We start from the raw sequence: 27,358 nt of genomic DNA, 5'->3' as shown, positions 1-27,358 counted from the left end.
AAGAAAGTAATTTGATATGCTAGAATTCTGAATGATGCACTCAAATATGCAGTCAGCCAAATCCTGGTGGGCATATGTTGAAAAAAATAGTGACTTATTTGGGAGTTTAATTCAGATTATTCCCTTATAGCACTTGCACCCAAATAGCCACAGAGCAATAACTGAAAATGAAAATTAATCATTATGCATCAACTATGGATGATTTGAACCCTTAATAATTCATCAAAAGCTCTGTGCGTGAATGTGCTATCTTTAAGCTTAAGCTTGAGTACCAATGAGGTCATTAAAAATTAATGAATGACATAAATGTTTTCCCATGAAAGCAAGACTTTAGTGGATTTTGGGTGCTTCCTGGGAAGGAATGATCCAAATTCTTATTCAGATGGATATCAAGGCTTTGCAGTTTGGTCACTGCAAGTTTTGGTTTGTAATTCTATAAAATAAATAAATAAATAAATAAATAAATAAATAAATAAATAAATAAATAAATACATACCTCTACCTCGCATTCAGAAAGTCACGTGCCATGGACAGAGTGTCTCTCTCATAAGTTTTGTGTATGGCAGTATCCCTATGTCCTGCTATATCTAGGGATTTCATTGTTTTTTTAAAAAAGCCCATAGATGTGCAATGAATAGAACTTTTTATTTGTCGGGAAAAGAATTTAGAAAATATTGGACACAGAACACGTCAGACATCAGATTAGGTTTAATTAACCTAAATAAACCTAAAAAAACCCCAACAATGGTATTTGAGCCAAGAGTGGAAATGAAAACTGAATGAAGGCAGAAAGAAATATTTCCAAACCATACCTTTCTTCTTAGTTTCAGTCGTAGCCCTTTTTATGTCAGTCTTTTTCTTTTCATCTTTTCTCTCTAAAAGAGGAAAGAGAAGATGATTAATTTTACATAGATATAAATATGTGCACACAAACACACATAAAATACACAAATGCACAAATACAGCTTGAAACTTAGAGAGTGAATGTGGTGCTAAGGATAAAACTGAAACCGGTATGTACACCAGATAATTACTCAAGTAATTACTAATTCAAGCAATTATGCTGATTAACCTGATGTAACTAAAAGTTAGTGTGGTGATTCAGTAACCATTCACCTGTTCTGCTTTTTTTATAAAATCTGACTGATTGCCAGCAAAACTACCACAAAAGTGGTACCTGCGATTAAGTGCATAATGCCATAACAAGCCTGCATATATATGTTTTACAACACTTTTAAGCAATTGAAGCTTTGAAACTGTAATTACAGCACTTCTGTTACTCTTGGAGAACTGCAGTTAAAGCATCATCTGTAAAAGAACATGACTTGTTCTTTTAAAAGCATCTGCCTCTATTTCTTCAATTAATTGGATAACAGTAGAAATAAGGATAATGTTTTTGCTTTTTTTACAAAAAGCTGTAACAATTTAATTACTTATTCCATGAATGTTATTAGTTAGAACATTGAGAGTTCAGTGGAGGAAATGAAGATGCTATAATTCTTATTTTTCCTTTGGGAAATGAGTCCCCATTTTGATGGGAAAGAATACATGAGTGCAAGAAAAGTTACTCTAATTGTTTTTTTAACTGCTCATCCACAAAAAGCCATATTTGTTACCTTCTGTTTGTACAGCATGGCTTTGGGTGTTGATGTAGTTAGTGGAAATATAGTTTTCTATTTGTGATGTTTTGCTGTTATGAATGTGGATAAGAAACCAGGTTTTATTACCATGCAAAATGGCACAAACATAAAGCCATAAGCCTTTAAGCAAAGAGTCTTTTCTTTCCTTTAAAAATGAAGGTATAAGAATATTTTCTGAAACCAGCAGATACAAGAGGCAAATATGATATTATCCCATGCATAAATTAACATGAAGATAAAGAAAAAATGAAGACACTTACTTTTTACTCCTCTAGCTACCACAATAGACTTTTCTTCTGCATGAAAACATATATATAAACAGTGAATGAAAACAAAGATTGAAATACTGCACAGCATGCTTCCTAAACCAAACCCAAATATATGCACGTTTGATAGGAAAATTGATATTTTCATACAGTACATGAATTCTGCAGTCTGGTCGTGGTGGTTTCATAAGTAATTATTTTGCCTAAGGTGGGGCAATGTATTTATTTACCAACATTCAGCGTCTCTTCAAACCATATTTCTGCTGATTTTCTGACAATAGTGTTCAATGTTAAGCTTCATCTTGACATTTTCTAGTTCTTGTTTTAAGCAGATTTGTTTAATTTGTTTCCCTTGATATTGTCTTGACAAAATGAACCAGAAAATCTTTGCATGTATTTTACAGAATGTTTCTCCCAGTGTTCTGTGTGCTTAATTCTCCTTCCTGAGATCCTGAAAGTACTGGCCTTGAAGCTACAAACTGCTTTGTGTCATGAGCGTGTTTTCTGATATTCAGGCTTCCTAAGCATGTATAGAGCACCAGGGTAATACTCATCCTCTACAAGCTTGTTTGGAGCTTAATTTTCTTGTGAATGTTAATATTCTTGTTATTGTCTATCTCTAGGGTTCCTAGGAGTCTCTCTGACATGTTCCAGAGGCTCATGCTCTGTGGCTGCCTTCTCAAAAGGGGAGACTTCAGCCTCAGATTACGCAGCAGTTGTTACACAGTTTTACTTTTCTGTGCCACATATGAATCTTCAGTGTTTAGTTTCCACATGCAATGTACAACTCTCCTAATTTCTAAAATGTGGTTTAACTTTTTTGCTTACTCTGCCTGATTTGACCGAAACTGTTAAAGTCTATCAGTTACTGTCAGGAAGAAGCTTCCTTCTAACTGTCTTCCTTCCACTAGCCTTCCCTCCTAGTAACTAGAGACTGAAATGCTGCTGGTACTTCTGTGATTTCTATTGTTTTTTCTCAGTGTCTCTGTTTTGGTGTAGCAGTTACAGCTCCATGCTTCCAAATTTTTCTTCCTTATACTTCTGGTGATAGGTGATTCACAGGCATTATTGTTAAGACATTATGCTTAAGACAAGATCCTTACAAACAAGATTCCCTTTAGAACATTTAGAGAACATTTTGTCTTTGACTCTATAGCAGTTTGCATGCTTCTGTGGCCCAGCTAAGATACACAGCATCTACTCCAAGTTTCATAGCAAGTTTCAGAGCCATATGTGTCTTGAGAGCCATGAGGTGAGAATGACATGACATGAACATGACATGGAGCTTTGAGAAATGGAGCTTTGTATTGATGCTGTACAAGAAGTAGCAGAATTTTTTACAGCAAATAACCTAAAGCACAGGGAGACTACATCCCTGGCTGCAGAGTTTTTATTGCCAAGTCATTACATCAATTTATCCTTCTTCCATCAAGCTCTCAAGCTGCAATACTCAGAGTGCCCAGGGAGCCTAGAGACATGTATATTAGTTATGGATTTTCTTGAGGACAATTACATGGATTACATATAGGTATTAAAGGTAATCCATGAACACCGCCCAATGCAAGATATGCACTCTTGGTAAAGTCTGGGAAAAACAGTCACAGGGTTTCCAATCACATCTTGGGTGCATCTAGCCCCATTGATGTCCCTCACAGCCACTACTGACAAAACTATGTGCAAATTAGAACAATGAACTTGATAAATAGATATAACTGAAAGTGCTATTTCTGATTTCAGGAAGCAATCCCATTTCTTGAATAAATGTATTTCCTTTCAATCCAAGTAGCTCCCATTTAGATTGTTGCATATTAAGCTTATATTTAACACCAGCAAAATTGTAATTTCTGAAGCAGTAAATTCAGTGGGTATTCTACAGATTTGTACACAGCTAAATTAAGAGGCAGAATGAATAATTACATAGGAACTTATGTGGGTCTTTTGCACTGTAAAATATGAACCCCATTTTTTTGATTGAAAGTAGTTGGGTTTTTTTAGTTAGGAACAGTAAAAGGACTACAAATATTCATGGATCAGCTGCTTAAAGAGGGATCAGTGGCTTACACAAGGAAACACAAGGTGGTTTTGATGATTCAGGGTTGACTGCATTAGGCAATTCAAGTGCAATTGACTATTGATAAAATACCGTTATGTCGTGGTTTAAACCCAGGCAGCCACACAGAAAAATTGACTGCTAATGCCAAACCCAGGACGCGTTATTTTTACTGGTTTTGATAATATAGTTAACTATGCTTTTTTTCACCAGGAGCGCTAATTGTGAACCACATTTTATGTACAAAGTGTAGGATGTATGTGTACAAAAAGACATCACCTTCAGAAGTCTGCAATGATCTGATAAGAATGAAATAGGCATATATGCAGATGGCAGAGTATGAGATGACATTCAGTCAACAAGACAAGCAATGGACTTTGCATTTAGTCATTTTTTCTGTAGCCTCTATGCAGAAGTGGATCTTTACATAGTACAAGGAGCAATCCAGTAAGCATGAGAAGTGTGTGAATTACAGTGATGTACTACTGAGTGGGAAATTCAGCTAAATTTTTTTTTTCCGGGAGTGAAAAAAAGCATAGAATAGTTTTATTGGGAAGTGACTGGAGCTAAGAGAACAGCCCTAAAGAAAGAAACTCCTGAGATGGAATTATTTATTTCTGAATAAGGGGTGAGAGACCGATAACATCAGTAGAAAACCAAGTAAGACTCAACAGAGACCAAGAAATAAATGTTTCAATCTGAATTGCCTTTATCATCCTTGTCAGTGTCTTTAGGTTCTTGGACAAGAGGGGGAGGGGAGATAACAGAAACATGCTAGTAACGCAGCACTTGAAAACAGGCCTGGTAAAACCAGTGTGCTACTGTGGCAGCGCTGAGTGGAATCTAAATTTAGGGATGCACATGATTTACTGGGCATAGTGTCATGGGAATGCCGCCTGAGAACTGGAAGAGGAAGGTGCTCTAAGAGTTTCTTTTCCATGTTGTTCCAGATGCTCCATGTGCTTATGGAAACACTGACTCTGGAAGGAACTGTCAGCTCATACCATCCCCTCTGAGAAACCGAGGTAAGGAGGGCAGCAAAATAAAGCTACCTGAACCTTCTTATGGAGAAGCATGCATATAACAAACACTAGCTAGTAGAACTGAATGACAGAAGTTAGAAGATGTTTTGTTTCAGATAAGCTTTCTAAAGTTCAGAGACTTAAGAAAGCTTATCTGCATTTATCTAAAACCCTTTGAAAGGAAATCTCAGGATAATAGTTCTTGTGAGAGATTTTGGATATTGTCTGTCTTTGTGAAATGCTACAAGAGCTTTTCTTGCCTACTGATTCTGGTCCTGGCAGAAATGAGGAGTGGCAGAGATATGCATATATACTCACTCACATACAAAACTGAACAAAACAAATATTTTCTTGAGAAACTATAATTCAGACGGAATACAATAACTTCATTTCAGGTAAAACTTCATTTTGTTTTTCTGCAAGCATCTCTGTACACCTGAAGCTGTCACTGGAATGATTTTAAAGGACCATAAAAAAAGTTGTTTTTTTAAAATTGTATTTCCTTGTTAATTAAGAGATTATAGTTCTTTGTTTTCATTGAGGATTAAAATTATGACTTTGCATGTTGCTTAGGGTGGAGACTGACCATGACTGGACAGTTGCACTTTTGATTCTAAATGATTTCACATGCATTCAAACAGTAAGGCGGCTTTAGGTTTACAAAAATTTTTAAGGAAATAACCAAACAAAACCAGACCCAAACAACCAACCAATCAACCAACCAACCAAAAAAACCTGCAAAAAAACCAAAGAAATATTTCTTCTTAGTTTGGAATGCCATGGAAACTCATACCTTTAAAATATAATCTAAATTTCAAGTACAAATTTACCTCAGCTGTCTCTTTGAAAAAGAACACAAACCCTTTCTGAGTAAGAATGTCCTTTTTGGTCCAGTTATTTTCTGTATGAGAAAAAATCCTCACTTATCTCAGACAAACTACAGAAAAGTCAAGAATGACCAAAGTAACCTAAATGGTATATGTCTAAAGTTCTCAGAAGTGCTTCTTTTCACACACACATATTGGTGCGCATGCACACACACATTCTCAAACACTCCCTGTAGCTCACATATGAATGCTTAGGCCAAAATTAAGTACATTTTCGAAAAAGTCTGTTTAATCCACACCGTTTCATTTCGGTAGAGTAATGCAATACAATTTGTTCTCACACTGAGCAAGTGAAAGACTAATGTGGCACACAGGCCATTAGGGGTATAGGCCACCATGAAGGCCTAGGCAATCTCTCCAGCCTGATTTTACTCTTTGAAACTGCTTCACTGTTTTCAAATTCCACTCTGAAACACAATTTGGTAGCATTGAAGATTGCTTATGGAGGTATTTTTGAGGTCTGCAGAAAGTATGTATTAGCAATTTTGTGCTTGAAATTCCTAATGCTTACATGTGACCCACATAAGCGCTCCTTATTTCTTCCTGTAGTGATTATAGCCTCCCTCTTTATGGCTGTTAAGTTAAGCACCAAAACTGCTTGTTAATAGCATAGGGCCATATGTTGCCCTCACTAAACAACACAGTGGGGATCAAAGGAGTACAAATACCAGTATAATGAAGCTGAAGTATGCATGCCAAGGGAAAAAAGAGTTTGCATACCAACTTCCATGCAAAGAAAAGCAATAGAAAATCCATTGGACAATAGACAATGGCAAATATGATTATGATGAAGAATTAAATTCCCAGGGGAACCCTGACCTCTCATGGTACACACTTCACTAGCAAGAGCTAAACCAACACATCTTAGACAGCAGGGTTAGCCTTCTTTCCTCTGTCCTTTCCTTGTGTTCCTTCAAGCAACACAAATCGACGGTAGCACCAATTGTGTTATCTGTGCTGGAAAGGGTTTGGAGGGTGCTTTTGATGGGTGTGCTTTTGAGGAAGAATGTCTAAGTTTTAGAAAAATGGGAGGAGTAGGCTATGCAGGACATCTCCTGCAAGGATATCTTTTTTCTTTCCAAAGAAACATGGAATGTCTACTTCTGAAAGCCCAGAGAATCTTAATCTAAGTCATTATTTCCCATTTGCGGGTGCAACATATGTAAAAGCTTATTGCTTTTCTGTAACAGTTAAAACAATTTAAAAAAATAAAGTAATATTTGGAGTGATTTGTTTTATTGAGTAGATTTTGGTGAATGTTTATTTTTAAATGCATAAGACAATGTTGTAAAATAGATTATTATTAATAATAATGAGAAGACATAGTAATATATCTAATAAAAATATTAATATCTTAATACATAATTTTTCCCCAATGTCTGTTTAATTTTTTTCTGTCTTATGCTAGAATAGAAGTAGTACAGAAGAGCTTTGTGTCATTAAGTAAAATGTCAAGGGCTTTCTGAAACAGCGAAGATTTAGGCTTTTTTCATCATAGCTAAATCATTAGAGTTTACTGCCTAAACGACTAATCTAAATAATGAAATAACTCACTTTGAAACCTTTTGCAGTTCATTTCAAGGGTTTTGCTGTATTCAGTACAGACTCATGGAGATGTAGGGCCCATATTTCTCAAACACCCCTTGTTTTTATGTTGTAGATACAATACCCTGTTTAAGCTACCTAAACTGTTTCTTCAAATAAACTAGATTAAAGCTTAGCCCATAATACTGGGATATTTCTGACAAAATTATTTTTCTTATCTATTTTTATTCTCCCCTGAATTTAAATTTTTCAGAAAATGCATCTTCACGTGTAAATCGTGTCAGTGTTATCAAAAATGTTCTAAATCTGGATAAAACATCAAAATTCTGCACTTTAAAAAGGTTCCCCCTGTATCTTGAATCACTGTCTCTAGAAGTCTTTTCTTTATGGGCCATTGATTTTATAATACAAAAGAAAAAGTTTTTTTTCTAGAAAAGTCTATGTATGGAAGAGAAGAAGGTCATCCACAGACTGTACAGAGTCAGAATGATTTGTATTAGATTTTTACACTTCTATACATCAAGGGAGCTTTTTCAAAATTTGTATTGGCTCTAGTAATTTAGATACTCTTGGCAATATCCCCTAATGTTATATTCATGAACAGAGAAATAGACTAGAAATTCTTAAGATTGTCATATAGTATACCTTCCATACAACAACAATGATGCAGATTTCTATCTATTTCAATGCCAATTTAGCCTTCACAGAGGTTTTGGAGGAAATTAAGCATATTTCATAACAACTCATTTTACTGCATTCTGCAAAATCTCTAACTAGATAATCCAAACAGTGATCTAGAAAAAAATACTTTTTTTTCTTCAGAGATCCTCTGAAACCATTATAGAAATTTAAAATTGTTCTTTTTAACCTCATTTAACACCACAAATACCAGCAAGATGGCAAAGAGCAGCCAGCATATGTCAGGCAAAGGAAATAAAAATTTCAGAGCCCATCACCGTTTATCAGCAGATCAGAATGGTTATGTTGATGACTATTCTGTGATAAGTGCTCTCCAACTCAAACATACCAGCACAGATATTTTTTGTTTTGTTTTGTTGGGTTTTTTTTTTGTTTGTTTGTTTGTTTTGTTTGTTTTTGGTGATATAATGCTCTTCAAAGTGGGACAAAGCATATTGTCTGAGATCATACATGATATGCATTAAGATGCCTATGACTAAGAGAAGCATTTTGATACAGGCTTTCCGCAAAGGTATTATGATCTTGTGAGAAACAAAGACATGTTATTCTAGAACAATTAACATGAAACCTTACCAGTAACTAATAAGCCCCTGAGCTTAGTTTCAGCATTTGTTGTCTCACTGCAGTCTTCTTGAGAGATTGCACTGCCGTGTCAGAGCATAACATGGGAGGACTATCAGAAGGGAGAGTCCTCCTCAGGTGAATGGGGAAATGGAGGAAGCTAAAAAGTATGTGAGCTGAGCAAAAAAGTCAAGACCTGAGAGAGATATTTGCAGAGAATCAGTGTACACTGCAGAGGAGTTTTAGGTTGCCAGTGATAATAAAACGCAAGAAAGCTAGAGTTAGAAGAGGTGATGAAGACTATGGTCAAGGAAAGAAGCATATTAAAATCAAAGTTCAGATAACCACGGAGAGCAGATATGTTCAAATCACAGCCAGCCCCAGTGTCCTCCCTAAATGGCTGCAGCAGAGTGTCAGCCAAGCTGAGTGCCACTTCCAAGCCCTTGTGAAAGTTCCAGAAAAAGATAAGATAAAGAATTTAAAATTAGTTATTTTACTTCATGGTTTGCCAAACAAGGTTTCCGAATTGGAACACAAGTAAAAGCTATGCAGCAATGCCTCTTCACAAATTCCATTTCCCTCTTTCTTTTATTTGCTGTTACAGGATCTTTTGTTTTGTTTTGTTATTCTGTTGGTGGCCTGAAACTTCAAACTCTTGATTGAATTTTGAGTGGAAGATCACAAGACAGCAGTGCTTTTTGGAAAGAGCGAAACCACCATAAAATAAGAGAACGGTGATCTGTTCTTTTCCCTTCTTACCAGATGAGTACAAAGCATTTTGTTTGCAAAAATATGCGAAAGATCAATTCATATGCACACACTTCAATGTAATTTATTGCATACTACTAGAATATAGTGCACAAATTGGCATTTTTTTTTACACAATCACCCCTTTTCCAAAAGTTTTACTGTGGGATTAAAGGAAGACAAAATTGTAATGACAAGAAGAGAAAAGCTGAGATTTAATAAATCAATATGCTGTTTTCCTAAGACCTCATGAATACAGCAGAGCATAGTTTCTACTGGGCATTGTATACCATCCAGGGAAAGCTTTCTATTTGAAAGCACCAAATAATTTAGAAACATTAGAAATATAAGAAACATCTAGCACATATATTGCCAGTATTTTCACCTTATCAGAAATCAAGGATGGTGCAAAATAGGGCAATAGGGAAAACATCTCAAACCAGAAAAAGAGTAGAACCTTTTCAGTCTTTACCAGCTACATGTTTTCATACCTAGTGTCTGAATATCAGTGAGTTGGAAAGACTAGTGTCTAAATAGATTGGTATAACAAATTTTCTGTGTGACAACCATCCTTTTTTTTCTTACGGTTTTACATTTTTTCAGAGCTGGTTGCTTCTGTCAAGCACTGGGCTAGTCCTTTCATGTTCTATAAAGTACATTTCTCAATTAGCAAGTGCTTGTAATGGTTCCCTATTCTGAGAAATTATACTACCTTCAACTAGATTTACGATAAGAATCTTTTGTTTCAATCTGTCTTTTCACCTGATCAGTGATATTTAGTCATGTATCAGTGATACAGGTACGTAAGCATTAGAAAGTCATAGACAGATGTTTCTTCAGCTATTTCAGAGATTTAAATTTCCCTGCCTAGTCCTCTTTTTCCATTCTGACATTGTTCCAAGTATTCCCATAAATTACTAAATTATTTTTCCAAAGGGTGAGATAAAACTTCACAGTTTAGGGTTCCTTATGGGTATTTTCTCATATGTGGAAACCACAGAATAGCACAACATAACAGTTTTTCACAGTAGCATTTTTGTAAGTAATCCTTCATCAGTTTCTCCAACACTCTTTCATGAACAGTATTGGGTATTATTTTATCCTAGTGACTGGCCTTAAGCCTTAAAGTGAATTAAGTTGGATGATTCTGAGCAGATAACCTGCCCCCCAATTTGTTTGCCAAATGGGTGTCTAATTTACATTCACAATTACCTCAATTGCATACATAAATGAGCTAATGAAACACACAAATGTGTAACTGGTCATAAATAGTAATTTCCATGTGCAATCGCAGTAATTGCATGCTGCTCATAATTTTGAAAATCAAGAACTTAATGTTAATTTGATGCTAGTTCATGTTGTATAACAGTTATATTTAAAGATTAAGTTTATCACTTGGCAAATGCAGCACTCTTCTTCTATTATGTCTCTTTTCCACTATGGTTAATTGGTGGATAACAGTGCTTAACATTGCAGGGACTTCTTCTTCCTGATAAGCAGGGATCAAATATTTCCCTAAATCAAGCAGGACTGCAAATCTATTTATATACTATATTGTGTTGCAATACCTACAGTTTTATACTCTAAACAGTATGTTTAGAAATAAATATTCATTTGAGGTAAAAGAGATTTTGGGGAAAGAGATAATAAGCCACATTATGGAAATATCTAATTTATCTCTTTCTTTGTTTTAGTGAGAGTTTCTGCTGTAATCTAACTAGTTTTCTGTTTCCAAATGCAGGCAAATCTTGTAGCTCTTGTTACTTATTCTGCTGCCATCCCATCTGTTTTTCTCTCAGACTGCAATTGCTTTCTGGGTAACACAGAACTAGGAATTCTGTGAGAGAGATTAGCAAGTGTCATGGTGTGACTGAAGTATTACAGAAAAACTGCTATATAGTTATTTGAAAAGACTCACATATTTTGTACTGTTGTATGGTGTAGAGACCAAGAATGTATATTACAGTAGTACTGCTAAGTCATCGGACATAGTCCATTTTAAAATTAAAATGCATGTTTCAAACGTTTTACTCATATTAGTAGAATGTAAACAATATAATTCTATTGTAAGGGTTATGTTTTATTCTTCTGAAGGTAAAATCTGACTGTATTTTTCTTTCTGTGCTTTTAACAATAAGGTTGATAAATGCAGAGCCAGAAATATTATGCTCATTATTGCAGAAAATACACAGAAATGTTACCAAATAACAATAGCTGAAAGAGTAATCCAAAGTATATTAAGAGGATAATGTTGATTACGTATACAATTAGACGGCATCTTATGGCTGAAAAGCATCCACAGCATCTTACAGATTAAGCCTTTATCCTGAAATCTATTTCACTTGGGAAATCCCATGAACCATCTGTGGGACTACTATAAGGAATATAATGTCTTGTCATGCAAATATGATTGTGCCATTCATGCCCGAGGCCTAATAACTTGATCAGTTTAGTAATATAGATTATATTTATAAACAAAATCCATTAAACAGAGAATCAAGTTAATGACCAAAACCCAATAAAGGAGAAAAAACTCAAACTTGCCTTCAATAGTTGCTGGTTTCTTTCTTGGACTATGTTCTAGAAGAAGACGAGGTGGTACCATTTCCTTATGTCCTGCACATGAGTACACAGGTTAGGAAGCATAGAAAATGTATTCACTAACAGGCTGAGCAGATTTATTGGGAGGCTGAGTTCCCTTCAGAATTGTTCATGTTTAAAGTATTACTCTGGGCATAAAAGGTACTATTTTCCAGACAACACTAGGAGGAAATGTATTTCTCAACAAATAAAGGACTTTGTTTTGAAGATACATTTTAAATTAGTGAAGCCCAAGTGAATCAAACATGCTGAAACAGTTACACTTCTATTTTTCTTCATTAGGCTAAAAAACTCTGAAGAATAATTCTGTGATAATAAGGTTACATATTCATGATGCTTCTTCTACAGTAAAAGCTTATTTTCTTCTGTCAAACAAATAATCTTCAGTTGTTCCCTCAAGTCCACTTATTATGAATTTCTTGAAACACCAGTAAAAATTATTAGTTTCTCATCCTTAAGGATTATTCTTAATTAGCCAACCAGGTCATGCACTGTAAACACTGATGAGGTTCTGATTCCAGCTGCTGACTGAAATACCTCTTCGCTCTTAGAGCGTTGAACTGTATTCTCTCTCACTGTATTGAAGTAGGACTTGCTATACTGTCTTAGCCTATGTGTAGATACCATGCATTATCCAAAATACATTTCACTTCATTTCATCAAAGATTCACAAACAGATCACACTCATATTATGTATGCTTCTTTTCTGGTTGATAACACCTGTTTTCAGTCTCATTCCCTTTTAATGTCTTTCTTTGACATTTATGTTCAGTAGCTATTGTATCATTGTCATTTGGAAAACACAATTTGTTGTGACTTGTGAAATGAAATTAACTAGTTAAATATAATATTGATTCATATGCACCAACATTCATTCACTGCACCAGAGTCCCCATGCAACGAGGCTGTTAAATCTCAGCTCCAGCTCAACATCACAAACTCAAAGCCATTCCTCATGCCTGGTGATAGACTCCAAAGAGAAATTAAGATCTTAATGAGCCTTGGAAACTGAAGTATCATACTTGCCCCTCTCATTTTACAATGGTATGTGTACTCATGTAGAATGCATGAAAAATACAACATCTTGGAGACAACAGCGGGATTTGAGAACCATGGTCTTAATGTTATTGCATCTCATTAGCATGCGTATGATTGCAGGCAAATAATTTGCAAGCGTGTAGTTTAGTTCATCCGGTAATTTATATGAAATATCACACACAGAGCCACTCAAGCTTGACTCATGTGCCTGAGCCACTGATGAAATGTTGACACATTGACAAAATCAATACATTGAAGGTTCTGTGCAACAAATGGTAAAAATCTAGTTTCACACATATTTCCTGCCTTGGCAATAAGCACAAGTGGATATTTACCAATCTCATCACAGGATGACTCTAGCCTTAAAATGAACAGTAGGCAAAATTCAGGAATCCAGATGTCTAGCCACATTTTTCCAAGCATTTTATGTCTTAAAAAAGTAATCTTAAAATTGCAAACTGAGCTAACGAGATGCTGAATATAATTTGCTGCCAACCAGAATAGATAAGCTATATGCATAACTTTTATCAACATACAGAAACTTCATTAACTGAATTCCTAGTTCAGAATTAAAAGCATCCTAAAAATTAACGAAAAATGGATAAATGAATTTTTTCTTTCTGCTAGTTTTGATTAATGTCCTAAACTAAAGCTTTTTGTTTTGTTTTCTTTTCTTTTTCTTCTGTTTTTGCTTAAACTATATCACCTGTCCCTGGATAGAAAAAGTGATAGATTTTATAACTTACTGTTTTATGTGAGAGATGGCAAAGGGCAGTGGCTCAGGAGGTTGAGTAGATCAGTAATGAAGAAGGATAGTCAATAATTTGGACTGCGGTGTGGCACCTACTGTGTGAGGCAATGATCTAACACCTCGAGGTCAAAGTATAGGCTGGCCCCATTATCTTCCTGTTCTTTGCTGTAGCAGCAATTTTCTAATGATTGCACCAGTGTTAGTTAGTATAATGCTAGTGCATTAACACTTACTGCTAATGACTTGTCAAGTTCTATTTTATAGTTTTACAAGTTTTAAGCAAATAATTTATTTCATGCAAATTAACCGCATGATCCAATATGAGAGTGTTTTAAGCACCAAAAGCTTAAACTTCACAGATCAAAAACTTTCCCTTAGGCCAGAATGTTTGTTCTGAGCAGGTTCCCATCTACTCTGATAAAAGGCTTCTTTAATGTTTCCATGTGTTATTAAATGCCTCTCTATTCACTTTGAAGGGAATGCAAAGGACAGTAGTGTAATAAATATTTTATCCATTCTTTTGATGAAATATGTTAAAGGGGATATCCCAAGTCAAATTTCTTTTCTCTTCCTTTTTTTCTTTCCTGTAAGTTATAAAGCAGAAGTGGTTTTCTGCAGTACAGAGAATTCATAAATAGAAAGGAGGAACTGGCCTCAGCTGATCAGACCATTAGGATTAGTGGTGACTACCATTTTGACTCCAGCAGTGGCCAGTTGGACACATATCCATGATGTAAAAAAGAGGAAGGCAGGATATTTTCAATTATCCCAGTGGACAATCAGATTAGTCCACGAATCATGAGAAGTCATTGTCCACTATTATTGTTGGACATACTGTTATCCTGCTGCTTCAAAAATGCAGCCACAGAAGAGCACTGAAATTTAGTGTCTGATTATTTATTTGCTTCTCATTTCAAATGTAGAATTTAGTTTTCTACTATGAGATAAGATGAAAAGACTCATTTGATTATTTTTTTTTAATTAGGGTTTGATTTCTCCAAAAGACATAATTGCAAACACAAATGTATGCATGTATTTCTGTGCCCAAGCTGTCCATGTAGTTATGCTACAATATTTTTATGCCTAATCTGTCTATGCAGTTGTTTTACAGATACCTCCTTCATAGATGATATTGTGAACAGCTATCTGACAACAAATTGCAGCCAATGGAAACCAAAATAGTGAAATGTTTTGACTTTAAGCTCATGGGAATGTGCTCACCAGGAAGGAAAATGTCATGTTAAGACATGAGTAGCTTCCTCTACTGCCTGAAAGGAAAGAAATATGTTGCACAGATGAATAGAAGGTTTAAGACACTAGATGGTAACATGAATACTTCATTGAAAATAAGCTACAGTCCTCAAGCTCTGTGAAACTTCTGTCATCAGTGTTTATTAAATCACTTGAGATATCATGAAGAAATTAATTCTGACTTTTTTATGAATGTTTTAGATTTTATATTACATGATAAGTAATACAAGACAAACTTTAATTACCTTACTTTTATCAATCTAGGAAGCGCCTTTTTTCATGTGTCAAAAATGTCATGTCTGAGCACTGAGGATAAACTGATTTCTTATGATAACACCAAATCATGTGGGTTTTCTTTCTTCTCTGATCTGCCCAGTTCAATTTGTCTGCAGCGACCTTCATTGTCATAGATAAAGTGTCCAAATATATCTTTCTAAATCAAAAGGTCATGGGATAAAAGAAAACACTTCCAAAGTTACTCTAAAGCATTGTTATTATTGTACAACTAAAGGTATTGTAGACAGCTGAATATTCCAATTTGATATGGGGAGAAATAATGCCAACACAGAATGCAATATGTATATGATTCCTATGTACTTTCTTATATCCGTATACCAGTTATCTGAACAGCAGGAATCCTGTAATCCAAGAGTACTAACACTTTGTTCCAGTGTCCCTCAAACAGTGCAGCAAAATATCTTCAGAAAAATCTCATTCCGTCCAGATGTGACATCTTTCCTTAATGATAGTTGAAATAATTGAAATAAAGTAAGTGTGCTCTTTGTAGAGTCATTTGTTTTGAATAGTAAATTAAAATCAAATGTTTCATGAGCCTTGGAACAAGACACAGATCAGCAGAATGAGGTAAGGCTGCCAAATACACTTTTAGGGGATTGAGATCTTAATGGAGTTTCACCATTCTGTTCAGGCTTCCAATTCTGACATGTAAACTGCTTGAAGTTAAAGATGACCCTCTCTCTTGTTGTCAGTCTCTGCCCTTCAGGCATTAGACTGTCACTATTCTGAGGAATGATTTCTCCATTTAATGCTTCTGAATATAAACTATGAGCAAACTGGGGTTTTTTTGTTAGAAAGAACTGGTGAGGATCAAGAGGTAAGATTGTGTAACTGTTTTGAACACTGAAATGCTCATTTTGGGGAAGGAATGAATTAGGCAGGCAAGAGAGTTATGGGTAAAACTATGAGTGGGTTTTTCATTTTTTATGGGTTTTAACCTGCTGCTGATGCTATTGGTCTCAATCAGAAATGTATGTAATGTATCTTAGCTGCTTAACAGAGCTGAGCAGTTAAACCCATTTAAAACAAGATATCTGTTGAGAATTCTTTCCCAGAAATTTTTACCACAAAAACCTTCTTTAGCTCAACCAATATCTTGTGAAAGGTGTTCTAATTTTGTGTTCAGAAGATTGAAGCCATTAAGGAGTTAAAAGGTAGGTTTTAACAGTTTTATCATTACACATTAGTAAAAAGTCACACAGCCTTTCCTGACATTAAAAGAAAATTGAATTGAAAATGGAATTGAATTGTCTCCACTTCCTCCAATTATTTATCACATGCATTTAGAAGGTAAAAATAACCCTACATGTTATGTTTAGAAATATTGAAAGACAGATCTCAAAGAAATAAATCCTAGGACCGTGAAAATAAGGCGTTATTGTGTGGAAATGATGGGTTATTATAGTTATTCATACTAGAGCGCAAAAGGACTGTAAAAGCAGCTTATAAAATCAAAAGACATACTGATCCTTCCTCTGTCTCCCAAAATAAACTTAATAAATTGGTATCATATACAGTGATACCTAACATAATTAATATGAATAGCAGGAGTTGGTATAGATACATATTTTTCACAATACGAAGTATCCACAAGAAAATAATTGAAACAGAGAAAAGAAAACACTGAAATTAAATACTTGCTGCTAATAACTAAACAGAATGGAGGGGACTGATAAGCTGTTATGATGAAAGGTAATTGACACTGCATATGCCATGGGATCACTGCTCAGTAATTGATGATTTATTTGTATCTGGTTTATCTGTAAATAGTATCATTTCAACTGCCATTAGTCCAGCAACATCTCAAAACTTTCAGTGCTAAAGTCAGAAAAGCTATCTATACATTACTTTCAGAACACTAAAAGTTTACGTTGTCTTCAAGACAGGGGGCATATGGCAGGTCTTACTAAACAAAAACAACCTACCATTGATAAAATCAAATTACAGATACTATAATCTCTTTATTTGTATATAATGATTATGTTTAACATAGAAATCACTGGAAGTCCAGTGGAATCCAAATAGCTGTGACTACAAGCCAAGAAGTTTTTTGCCTCTCTGAATCTTTTTGCTAGAATAAGAGAAACAAGAAGTTAATGATTATGTTACCTGTCTTGTCCGCACTTGACAATCGTCTAAGAGAGTGAGTCTATCACAATTTTTCTGGAGTAAGAATTTCAATAATGCAGCTTGAAGTTAAAGGAAAGAGAACTAAGAGATTTTAATAGATCAAACATCAGAAGTAGGGTCCAAAAATAGATAGGTGTTGGTTACTAAATCCTGTTTCTCACACCCACTGAAATCAATGACAGCTAAGTATTAGGTTAGTGTTAAAGTATCTAATACTTTTGAAGGTTAGGCTCTATGTAATTAAGAAACTCACAGAGCTTTCTGTTTCTTCTGAAAGTGCTTCCACTGGAATATTTTTGGAAATAACATGGTTATGACAAAAGGACAATAAAAAAATAAATACTAAAATTAAAGGCTAAAATTTGCACCCTTTAAAAATTACGGTGATGTTAGGTTTGATGCAGTACTCCTCGGCAGCTGTCATTTCTAGAGCAAGACAGAATACAAGGCCTGAACTGTTTCAGCCTGAAACAATTTCAACTAAAGCTGATGGTTTTGTGTAAAGGGTAGGAAGAATTATGAGAAATACTGGAACAAAAAATGGTAATAGTTGAGATAATGATTACTTTAACCACATTTTGGTAACTTCTGATTCTTTCTTCCTTTTCTTTCTCCCAGGAAAGATCCTTTTTTTCTATAAAGAGGTTACTTTTAGGATAGAGTCACCGGATCCACTGTCATGAGTTCCAGCCTTTGCGATCAAGGACTCCTCTATAATATTTGGAAAACTGCCTTAACTTACCATGCCTTTCTATTCTACCTAAAAATAAATCCTATAGCAATGTTATTATTGTTATTTATACTTTTCAGGGTGACACTGCCAGTTTCTTGTCTTAGTCAGCAGCTGTTCCTGATAATACCATTTAAATTCTTAGAGAAAACTTGTCATTTCAAGTCTTTATTTAAGCAAAATCCTTGCTTACATATTTGTAGCATACTTCTTGAACGTATGTATTCTCTTTCTCAACCAAACATGTAAAAGTGAACTTTTTGATAGTTAAATCTAGGTAAGTCACCCAAGGGATCCATTTATAGTCAATGGAGAGAAATCGGTACCTTCAAAGGGTGATTCATCTTTTCTAACTTACACATCTTTTTTAGGTTGAAATTGTCTTCTGTGGACCACCATTTCATACCATTGGCTATAAAGACAACTAAAAGTTAAAGTTTAGCAATTAACTTCTGTGTACCTAAGCGAGGTGCAATTTATTGCAAACATCTCATTTTACAGTTCTATATAAAGACGACACTACATATACCACCAAAATATTCCAGGACTAAAATCAGGAGCTGTGCTTGGTTTTTTGCACTGTAACTACTTCCTAGTAGCACGGTGTTCCCCAACACCACAGCAATTATGTGAATGAGTATCACAAAGAGAGAAAGGAATCTGTTATCAAGCTTAACTGAAAAAAAAAAAAAAGAAAAGATAACAGCATTGTTTAGGTTTAACGTGTGTTGGCATTGAGCACCTTTTGAACTCTATGTGTTGTTTATTCTGTCAGATATATACTGAGCTCATTGAAGGACAAAGTGAAACTAGTGGAAAGAAAACAAAGTACCTGAGGGAAGAAAAATGTTTCCTGATGAAGAAAAGATAAATCAGTCTTGACTTGTTTTAGTTATATGTCAGTAAGTTGCCTGTTTTTTTAACAAAGCAGATACATGCTGAAAGTGGATGGCAAAAGAAAGAAGCACTTGAAGAGAGAATGGCAAAAGGAATGGACCTGCCACAGCTAACTGTCACAGTGGCTGTGGACTATATGCAGAAGGAAGTGGGCATAAGCAAGGCAGGGAGAGCACATACTCCTTAGGCCACAGATGAACACTTCTTTGTCTTCTGCACTGCATGCTCTCACAACAGAAGAGGTGAGGAGTTATTGCTAAGTTGGAAATGCTTCATGATAGAATTTATTTTGTCAAAGCATTTGTAGATCCTGTCTATGTTCTTCGTATCTGTGTGGTATGGTGACCAGGTACCATTTCTGTTGTTAAGACTGATCTTCAATTTGCAGCAGAGACAAGAGCAAATCTATATTTGGGTAAGGAGAGTAACTTCTCTCAGTCCCACAGCAGAGCTATAAATTTTGTCTTGTTACTGAAAAATTCAACAGAAAACTGGAAGCCTTTCTGTGTACATTTTTTTTCTTCATGTTTCTGTGTATTCATCAATAGGAAGTGTTTAAAGGCACGTTTGCGTAGATGTCAGCTATATTCCTCTCTATTGAGGTTGAGAGAAACTCATTGTAAACTCATTGTTAACTTCCCTAAGACAGTTTCAGGAGCATATTCTCAAGGTAAGGATTTACTAGGTTACTTATAATTAAAAAAAAAAAAAAATTGTAGAGATATATAACCTGGACTTAATACAATTAGCTGAAGGAGAAGATTACAGGTTGTCATGTCTCGTCAAAGGCATGTTTGCTTGCAGCCCATGAAAGGTTCCTTGTTTCCTGAAGTGGGTGGCATTTAAAGATGCAATTGGCCGGCTTGATTAGCTTAGGCAACTCCATGATGGTCTTTATGGTTTCTCACGCATTGTGTAAGGAGATTAAGCAACTAGCTAAGGTCTTCAGAGGTCTTCAGAGACTACCAGGTTGATGAAGTGTTTAAAATATAGATTATGTAGTGCTCAGTGTTACAATATCAAAATCTTTCTACAGGTCAAGCTTGCTCTCCAACATTAGAAAATGACAGAAACAAGAGGTACATATATGTGTATCTATGTAGTTAATCCTAAACTCTTTTTGACTATATCATTTGCTAACAGGATGTTGCTGAGCAGATGTTCCAGCCTGTCAAACAAATAAGTCAAGCACTTTAGCATGTCCCTGTCCCATTTTAGCTAGTTTAGGAACACTTGGAAACTTGGACATTTGAATGGTCAAGACTGAAGGAGACAGAACATCTTTCTAAGTGTTGGAAATGGCTGAAGTATTTTGCCTCAACTAATATTCTTTACCGGAAGAATAATCTTTTTTGAACCCTAACAGATGAAGTTTGGCAGAGCTAGATGTAGCTGACATCAGTGATAGTCTTTTCATTTCTTATAATGTGATCTAAGGTCTACCAACAATTGCACCCCATCCCTTTAAATGACTAATCCTATGTATGCTCCAAATAGAAATAGCAAAATCTGCAATATCATCATTGTCGGAGTTCTTCTGCAATATATTGATTTTTAAAACCTAATAAATCTAGGCTTGAAAAGGAGAGCCTTTCTTCTGGGAATTATGTTTTTCTCCTTACTTGCAGCTATCCAAGCTCTGAGAAAGAAACATATGCTTTTATAGGCTGACATTTGGAATTTGCGGTTTTTAGGTTTCTGAGTTGTTTCCTTGCCAACTATACCTCAAAAATATGGATAAAACTACTTCTGGCTTAAATAATGGTCTACAAATATTTTTCATATTGAATTTACTTCTGATAATGATATTGAATACTGAAGAAGGGTTTTGTAGCTCTCCAATGCTTCCCATGTTTTAGCCTACTTGAAATACCATCAGTATTTGTTGTAATAATACCAACTGGGAAGCAATTATGATAATGAGTCATTAAATGTGATAACTATTTTACAAGGTCACTGGTTAAACTTATTTGTACCTTTTTAATATTAAACTGAATTTGTTTATTATTAGCCCTTTCCCCCATTTAATTTTTGTCTTTAATTTCTAAACAACTTACTTTTCAAAACTGAGTTGGTTGAATGTTTTGATGGTCCTCCACAACATAGCTAGCTTTTTTTCAGACATTGTTAATGAATCTTTTGAGATTACCTTTGATTTTTAAACTTGAATACTGAAATATATGAAATAGTTATAATATGAAATAGTAGTAATAACTATCATACAAGTGTGAGGACACTTTTTAGTCTAATCTGCCTGCTTTCACAGATTATTTTGGTTTATTTCCATTAAAATCAAGCATGTAGACTCATTTACATCAGCAAAATGTTTGGCTTTTCTTTGTATCACATCCTTAGAATGGCTTGCTGTGAACTGTCAAAGAAAGAGATCCGTTCCTCTCTGCAGAAGCAGAATACCACACATTCACCGGATAGATGCTTCTGAGAGAGCAAAAGTCTTTTGAAATTTTTTTTGGCAAACTTACAATAAAGTGCCACAAGAGTGTTGACAGATGCAGCTTTTTGTGCCAGCATCTGGCTCTGATTCACGGTGGGATGATATAAACAAGCAATAATGGATAGATGTTTTGACTCTGTGGGATGGTGACAGGATTTTGTGCTGATAACATCCCCACTAAGAGATCATCGTAATTTCAGAGTTTGACCAAATAGATACAGCTTTTTCGGGAGTCATAGAAAAGAACCACAATAAATGTCATCAGTGGATGTCTTCTTATAGTGTCATATAACTGAAATGTAAAGAAGCAATACTTAGACTCCAAATCACAGCTAAAACTATTGCAAGAATTAGACATTAATAAATTATTTAGAAAATTTTCAGTAATTAAAACTTAATTTTCAGTTTGTCACACATATATTTAAAATTACCCTGCATTACTTCTTTCCTTTCAAACTGTTCGAAAAGTATTCAGAACTCTCCCAGGAGATTACTAGAGGAATAAATGCTTTTGTCATTCAATTATCTCCATTTATGTTGTTACCAGAAACAAATTTGTTGACAAGTGTTTCATCATATGAACAAGTTTTTATAAACTGGTGGACAATTAACTATCAACTCTGTAGATGTATCCAGATAAGTGTCTGCAGATTTGGGGGTACGATACTGCGCTCAGAGGGAGGGGACATGTTAGTTCTTAGGTATCATCTTTCCCATTTAAAACGTAAAACTAGAAGTATTACAGTTGTCAAACTCTTCCTTTAGCATTTCATCAAGACAAATACCTGGTTTGCTTGCTTCCTACTGTAGGGGATGGGGGCCATGGAGTAGGTAGAATTAGAAAGCATCTCTCCATAGGAAAAAAGAAATAAAATCTCTCTCAAATGTGAAAGCCTATAACTTAGTCCAGTTTTTCACGCTGAATTTCTCCAAACAAGAAGTAAATAACATGTTATTTTCTTATTTATTATGACTGATTTTTTTTCTGTTGCACTGCATTTAATATTTCCCCAGAGAAACTACACTGGTATTAAAGTTGTCTCCATGTAAATGTAATGTAACAAGGTGAAAAGTTGCACCCTGTCATTGAGATATCCACAACACATCCTAGTCTTTAATCAAGTAGGAGTGACACTTAAAAATAGTTCAAGAGCCTAAAGGGCTTTGTTATCTGAAAAGCAGAGGGCAAGAATTTAACTCCAGTGGGACAGCCCACCCACAGCAAAACCAGGCATTTTTACTGTCAAAATTAGACACTTAATGCTCTTGTTTTTGTTTCTTTTTTCAGTGATATACTCCATGATCTTGCAAAACTGATGTATTTTCACAGTAGTATCTCCAAAACTATTTTTGGATATTAAAAGGCAAGAATCATACTGACAATGTCTTGGAATTCTCCTGCCACATTGTGTTATAACAGTAATTCTTGTACGTTTTACTAAGTACTTCTTGAAGGTGGAAAAGAAGTGACAAATCTTGGAAGAAAATTGTAGACGTGAAAGATACTCAATATGCCACTTCTTTCAGGACCAAGTAGACTGTCAGGTTCCCTATGGACTCTTACTACATTTTGCCTGAATTTGTTAATTATGTTTGTCATTTTTTTATTATTATTAATTTTTATGAATATACGTGCAAACTGTGGCTTTGATGATTTTTAACTGGCAAGGTGAGATGACTGTTTTACCTTATAGGATACACTCTTGCCATTTAAACATTCTAGAAAACCTGATGAAATTATCCAAGGCAAATATTTTTTTAACAGTATAAGATTAACAAAATTGTCTACGTCTCTTTGGCTTTGGACCCTGCCATGGAAATATGCAGTAAACATATGATGGTAAATTGATGGAAGGAAATGGCATGGCCACATTCTTTGCAGTCTAGGTATTGTTGGAAACACTTATGTGGTGGGATAAGCTCCATAGGGTAGTTGGGTACTTCAGTGCAAAGGTTTTAGATAGACTAAATAGACAATAATATCACATCAGTGATCCCACAGTCTTTGTTGTCATTTATGTAACTGTAAAGATACCATCCAATAGTGAGTCCGGTGTACTGTAAATTGCAAGTTGTTTGACCAAAACTTGCATGGTAAAACTATGCAGGTAAAATAAACTTCCAAGTGATTGCAGTGTAAACAAAATCTGATCATAAGTACACAGTACCCCCATGAGAAACAAGTATGCCATGTGACAACCAAATGCCCATGAGATGCTTATCACTCTTAAATCAGCAGTGCACAACATGCAAAACCACATGCTGAGGAAGGCATGCAAAAAGAGACACACAAGAATGCACTTCAGGTAGCTGCAAAATAAAAATGCATTTCATTGGAATAGCTCCTTGATCTGCCAGAGTAGCTCAGGAAATGTAAATGTAAAGCAAGCTGGAAAACATTGAAAAGAAAGAGGGGAGGAATGGTAAAACAGGAGTATGGCACAGCGGGAATAAAGTGGAGGTGATCCAGTTAATTTAGAAAAGCATGTGCTAAGTGCTCAAAGAGTGACCAATTTGTGTCCCTGAAAACCATCCACATGGGTGAGGATTTTAAACTCTCTACGGGCAAAAAAATATTTATGAAAGACATGTTAAAGATTTCTACTAAAATAGAAATTTATCGCCTACCAATAAAATAATAATAATTAAAAAATAATTTTAGAAATATTACTCAGAATATAATTCAGAAATGTAAAATAAATTATCAAATACATGGTACAGATTATAGCCATGAAACCAGACAAAAGAAAATTAGTGGCCTTCTGTATCAAAAAGGCTATCTTGAACCTCAGATATACCAGTACCAGCAGAAGAACAGAGGTGCCAGTCAGAAAAAATGCACCCAACATCTCTTAAAAAACAAGCTCTCCTCTTCAGATTCTAAAGTTTTTGAAGTAAAACTTTGAAAATTAACCCTGGAAGAAATGCATATTAATTATATTTACAGGCAGCCAAAAGTAGTACAAAGCAAGTTGGAACAGAGTGATTTGTTAGACAGTACTGCCCATTCTTGGACGTGAAGCTTTAGTCTAGGGATAAATAAGATCAGAAAATCTATGCTTTGAAGGAAGCATGGTTCAGCAGCCCCTCTGAGAAACTGTCACTTATCACATGCATGTTAGACTGAAAGTAAAAGATACTCTCAAGCTACATACTTCATCAGATAAAATCAGAAAGCAATTTTTTATACTGTATACAGTAGAGCTCAAGAAGGCTATCTATAAATGTTTCAGTAGAATCCAGGGTAGGTCACTGCTGTAGTCATTATATTCATGAGATGGAATTCTGATTTAGGAAAACCTAAGTTTTCAGCTAAAACTCCACTGTTATCTATTATAAACGGCTGAGAACCACAGATGATTTTCTTTATAAAAAGTAAAATAGAAGTCTTGGAAGTCAACAGATATTCATAATTATTGCAATTTACAGGAGGTCTGCAGGAAACTAGTCAGAATCAGGGACAAATGCTGGCCAAAGAAACAAATACCCATCTAGTTCTTCATGAAGCAGCTTAGCAAGAATTCTCTTTTCTGTGGCTTCCTCTTAATTCACTGCATAGAGTTTACATATATTTCATTCATTTCTTAAAGCTAAGACTACAGTAGCATGACAAAACTTTGAACCACATTTCAGACTCGTCTGTTAAAATCAATGCAAGGACATTAATAGTACTTTTATAAATTCAAGAAGACAGAAATTCATGTCCGGTGTAAGCAACCTTACAAAAGGCCAATATACCTATGTGAAGGAATTTTCCGTGAGAAAAATGTTGTGTTGGTTTTGGGGTTTTTTTCTCCTTCACAAGTGCAATATTAGGATTGACAGAAATGATTCCTGGTTTCAGAGTATTCTGGTGTCAGGATGACTCTAATTAAATTCCTTAGCTGAATTACATTCAGATCTCTTGGTTTGGACGATGTAATTTTCTATAAAATATATAAACTGATGAAAGGATAAAATATAGCAAATTTTAAAGCTAATTGAATATTTTGGTTAATAAAGAGACTTAGTATGCTGGTGTTTCCCCCACATTTATCTATCTAAGAAAATTAATTACAGTAATATTTCAGTCCATGAAGGCCAGTGTGAAATGAGCACATCGCCTGAGAAAGGCAGTAAAAAAATACTAACTATGCAGTGTTTGGTGACAGTCTTCTCAATGATTTCTATAAAGACCACAGAGCTGGGTGTACGTGGCCTTTACCTTGCTTCTCAGAGACATGGTGTGGAGCTTTCAGCATTACCTTTTATGGCTTGAGGGTTGACTAAAGCTTGTTTTGAAGGCAATGCATTATTTTACCTCCCACACAACTGTATGAGGCTCCATCACAACAGCCATTCACATAATTTAACTTCAGATGCTGGCAAATGGCTTAGGAGTTCAAAAAGCAGTTTCTTTAGAGGTGGAGCCACAGGTGGACTTAAGGAGACCCTGAGTTAAGGAGCTGTTATTTTCATTTTGACCTACAAATCAGATTATTTAAGCTGCTTTATTACTTATTTCTACTTCCTCGGGTCTCATGCTGTCACCCTAGCTGTTCACCTGTAAGACCAGCTGGCCACCCAATAACCATTAAGCAATTTTCATCTGTTTAAGGTGTGGTTTCTTAGCATGACTCTGTCATAGTACACTGAAAGGACACAAGGCAAACATTGGGAAGTACGAGCAGACAGGTATGTCTTTTATCTTTGAAATTCAAGTCACTGCAGATTTCCCTCTCTATCTCCCTGCTTCCCTTCATAGTCTTCCCAGTTTCCTTGTAACTGGAAAGGTCAAAACTGAAAAGCAATATTCTTCAAAACTCCCTTTCCACAGCACGTCTGCTCTGTCTTTGGAGATGTCAAACAATCCAGGGAACTGTCTTAAAAAAAGGCTCTGATATGTGTCAAAGCTACTTGCAAATGTCAGGAGAACTATGAGAGATCTTGAAGATCTCCATACAAGTCTCTGTGCTGTGATTTATTAATAGTACAGCTGTGTAAAGCCAGACACTGGGCAAATCACATCTGGTTACAGGGAAATATTTTTAAAATCAAAGTTTAACTGAAGGTCACGAGGATTTTGCTAACCTTTCTCCCAGCCTGAGCCTAGACCAGTCCCTCTATTTACAACTGTCTGTCTTTAGAAGTCCTCGAGCCAATATAATAGTTTGCTCTCTTTTAATAGAGCCCCTAATCTCTCCACATCACTATTTGAGAGCAGGCCATGAAATGTTCTCCCTCTAAAATCCCAAGCTTCATTTTCTCTCCAAAAAGATCTGTGTCCTTCCTCTTCCTGGTTTGAGAGTCTCTGTTTCTCAGGTACATGATTTTAGGACTTCCCAACTCTGACTGGACCTGGGCATGTGTCCTGGTTTCAGCTGGGATAGAGTTAATTTTCTCCCTAGCAGCTGGTGTGGTGCTGTGTTTTGGCTTTAATCTAAAAACAATGCTGATAACACACCAATGTTTTAGTTGTTGCTCAGTAGCGCTTACCCTGATCAAGAACTTTTCAGTCTCTCATGATCTGCCAATGAGGAGGGGCCCAAGAAGCTGGGAGGGAGCAGAGAGAGGACATCTGACCCAAACTAGTCAAAGGGATATTCTATACCACAGCACACCATGCCCAGTATATAAACTGTGGGGAGTGATCTGAAAGGAAACAATTCCTGCTTAGGGACGGGTTGGGTATTTGTCAGTGGGTGGTGAGATCTGTACTGTGCAGCACTGCAGTTGGTTGTCTTTCCTTTCCCCATTTAGTTTTACATCTTCCTCCTTGTTATTTCCATTATTAACAGTAGTCATCATAGTA

General features: G+C 35.4%; 1 protein-coding gene and 2 long non-coding RNA genes across 4 annotated transcripts in view; 2 read left to right on the top strand and 1 right to left on the bottom strand.

Moving 5' to 3' along the window:
* TRDN (triadin) overlaps positions 1 to 27,358 on the bottom strand; it is a 227,868-nt gene that overhangs the window by 112,542 nt on the left and 87,968 nt on the right. For both annotated transcript variants that reach the window (XM_065680964.1, XM_065680963.1), the window contains exons 13-15: positions 11,962 to 12,033; positions 1,901 to 1,936; positions 813 to 875 (exon numbers count right to left, since the gene is read on the bottom strand). In XM_065680964.1, coding sequence (XP_065537036.1) covers positions 813 to 875; positions 1,901 to 1,936; positions 11,962 to 12,033 — 171 coding nt within the window. The remainder of the gene's footprint in view (positions 1 to 812; positions 876 to 1,900; positions 1,937 to 11,961; positions 12,034 to 27,358) is intronic.
* Positions 4,878 to 15,846, top strand: LOC136015247 (uncharacterized). The gene is made up of 4 exons (XR_010613121.1): positions 4,878 to 4,981; positions 9,275 to 9,404; positions 12,906 to 13,062; positions 14,908 to 15,846. It is a non-coding gene; the product is annotated as an uncharacterized LOC136015247 (long non-coding RNA).
* LOC136015245 (uncharacterized) lies at positions 17,671 to 25,596 on the top strand. Its single transcript, XR_010613120.1, has 2 exons — positions 17,671 to 19,354; positions 22,856 to 25,596. It is a non-coding gene; the product is annotated as an uncharacterized LOC136015245 (long non-coding RNA).

Source organism: Lathamus discolor, chromosome 5, assembly GCF_037157495.1.
Source record: "Lathamus discolor isolate bLatDis1 chromosome 5, bLatDis1.hap1, whole genome shotgun sequence".
Lineage (NCBI taxonomy): Eukaryota > Metazoa > Chordata > Aves > Psittaciformes > Psittacidae > Lathamus > Lathamus discolor.
This window is presented reverse-complemented; position numbering and strand designations above follow the sequence as displayed.